A 1,862-nucleotide genomic window follows, 5' to 3' on the forward strand; every position below is an offset into this window, starting at 1 on the left:
GATTGATATGGAGTGTCTAAATACACCGTGTGAGCAGAATCCTGACCTTTTTCAGTTTACAGTGAGAATGCTTTGCAGCATTAAGTGATGAAGACAGTTGGTGAGTTAATGTGAAAGGATAAGGACAGTAAAAGACCGTGAATATAAAGAGCAACAGCAAGAAATAAGAACACTAACACAAAAGCAGTGAAATTCCTTACATTCCTCTTATCTTTTATTTCTTTGCTGACAATTTCCTTGTCATTATTCCTGTTGTTCTTATTGTTGCTTGTTGCCTTCTCATAGTGCCTGATACCTGCAAGGTGACTCACAAGTTGCCTTGTAGTGATTGTCACCTGCACACAAAACAAAAATATTACAGTCTTCCAGGATGTGTCCCCAAGTATCTGGGTACCTATCGATCAAATTGTATGGCCTCAAATCCCAGAACACAATATGTGAGATCCTACAGTCTCTTAGTGTGACTAAGGTATCCTGTCATTCACCTGACTGCCTCTAGGCAAATATCAGGAAAATATTCCAGATTAGACCATAACCACTTTCTTCCACATCCTTTTCAATTCATTAATCATTCAACATGTTATCATCTCACACTGAGGCACTATGCTACAAGCCAGGAGACTGTGGGTTCAATTTCCAATCAGATCATTCGATTTTTTAATTTACCTAATCCTTCCAAACGCACTATGTGCCTGGGTTGAACTCAGGCTCTAATGGAAATGAGGACCAGGAATCTTCCTGGGGGTTTAGGGTGACCAGCACGTAAGGCTGACAACCTCACTGCCATCTGTGAACCGACTGTCTAGAAAATGTGGGAGCCTCAATGTCTAACAACCCTATGGGCCTCCACAGCCTGTTATAGGGATAGCTTTATGTTTTCTTCTTGTTTAATATCTCACGAATAGTCTGACTGTAGTTAAATAAATAAATAAATAAAGTGGCTGGTTTAGAACTGAAACATGGCGGGCAAAAACAAAACGTAACAAAAGTACAACAACAAAATGAAATATTACAGAATTTGAGGTTCTCACAGTGGTGGTTATGAAGAGCTCTATCTTCTGAGATACAGTGCCATGTAGATTGTTGAAGATGAACTGACTGTTTTGAAGGAACATGCCTCCGTCCATCTTCCAAACTAAGAGTAAGCCAAGCATGAAAAGGCAGCAAGGAATACTTGGCTCACTCTTCAACCCTGGAGGCAAAATGATCCTCTGAAACACTGGCTGCTTTTCAACGGACTACATGGAATCACATGCCAGAAATATTCATAAGAATGATGGCTATAGTTTTAGTCACAAACATATTACATATTATTTCGTATTAATTTAAATAAAACAAATGAGTTTCCCTCCTCTGTAAACAGCCGGGTGCTGGGTCAGAGATGAAGCTGCCCCAATTTAAATATCATGGACGTGATAACGTTCTGACTGTGCAGTCTTATTTGTCAAATCGATCCCAGGTTGCTGAGATTGGGGACAAAGATTGTAGAAATCCCCTTAGACAAAGTTACACTTCTTCATGTATGAAAGTGGAACACGGCGTGCCGCAAGGATCAGTGTTGAGGCCGCTTTTATTTTTGCTGTATATAAATGTTCGAGGGGCAAAGTTGGTCTTATTTGCAGATGATACTAATTTGTTAATTACTGGATCAAATGAAGTTGACCTTCAGCATAAAATAAAAAACGTGATGAGAAAGTTAAATATATGGTTCGAGAAAAATATTCTTATAATAAATTTTGAAAAAAAAAAAAACATTTGCTATGTCATTTCATCCGAAACAAATGAGAGTTCCGTTAAGACCATGTGGGAACATCCCACATTATCACGCATTTCTGCAACGCTCGCTCTTCACATCACTTTTC

At 38.9% G+C, this 1,862-nt stretch overlaps 1 protein-coding gene across 3 annotated transcripts in view; it reads right to left on the reverse strand.

Annotated features, from left to right (window-relative positions):
* The window catches only part of LOC111872421 (serine beta-lactamase-like protein LACTB, mitochondrial), a 17,872-nt gene that overhangs the window by 9,746 nt on the left and 6,264 nt on the right, over positions 1–1,862 (reverse strand). For all 3 annotated transcript variants that reach the window (XR_004513904.1, XM_023866324.2, XM_023866323.2), the window contains exon 3: positions 201–335. Coding sequence is in view for 2 of the 3 variants with exons in the window: in XM_023866324.2 (XP_023722092.1) it covers positions 201–335 (135 nt within the window). In the remaining variant the exon portion in view is untranslated. The remainder of the gene's footprint in view (positions 1–200; positions 336–1,862) is intronic.

The sequence above is a fragment of the Cryptotermes secundus genome, unplaced genomic scaffold (assembly GCF_002891405.2).
Source record: "Cryptotermes secundus unplaced genomic scaffold, Csec_1.0 scaffold247, whole genome shotgun sequence".
Lineage (NCBI taxonomy): Eukaryota > Metazoa > Arthropoda > Insecta > Blattodea > Kalotermitidae > Cryptotermes > Cryptotermes secundus.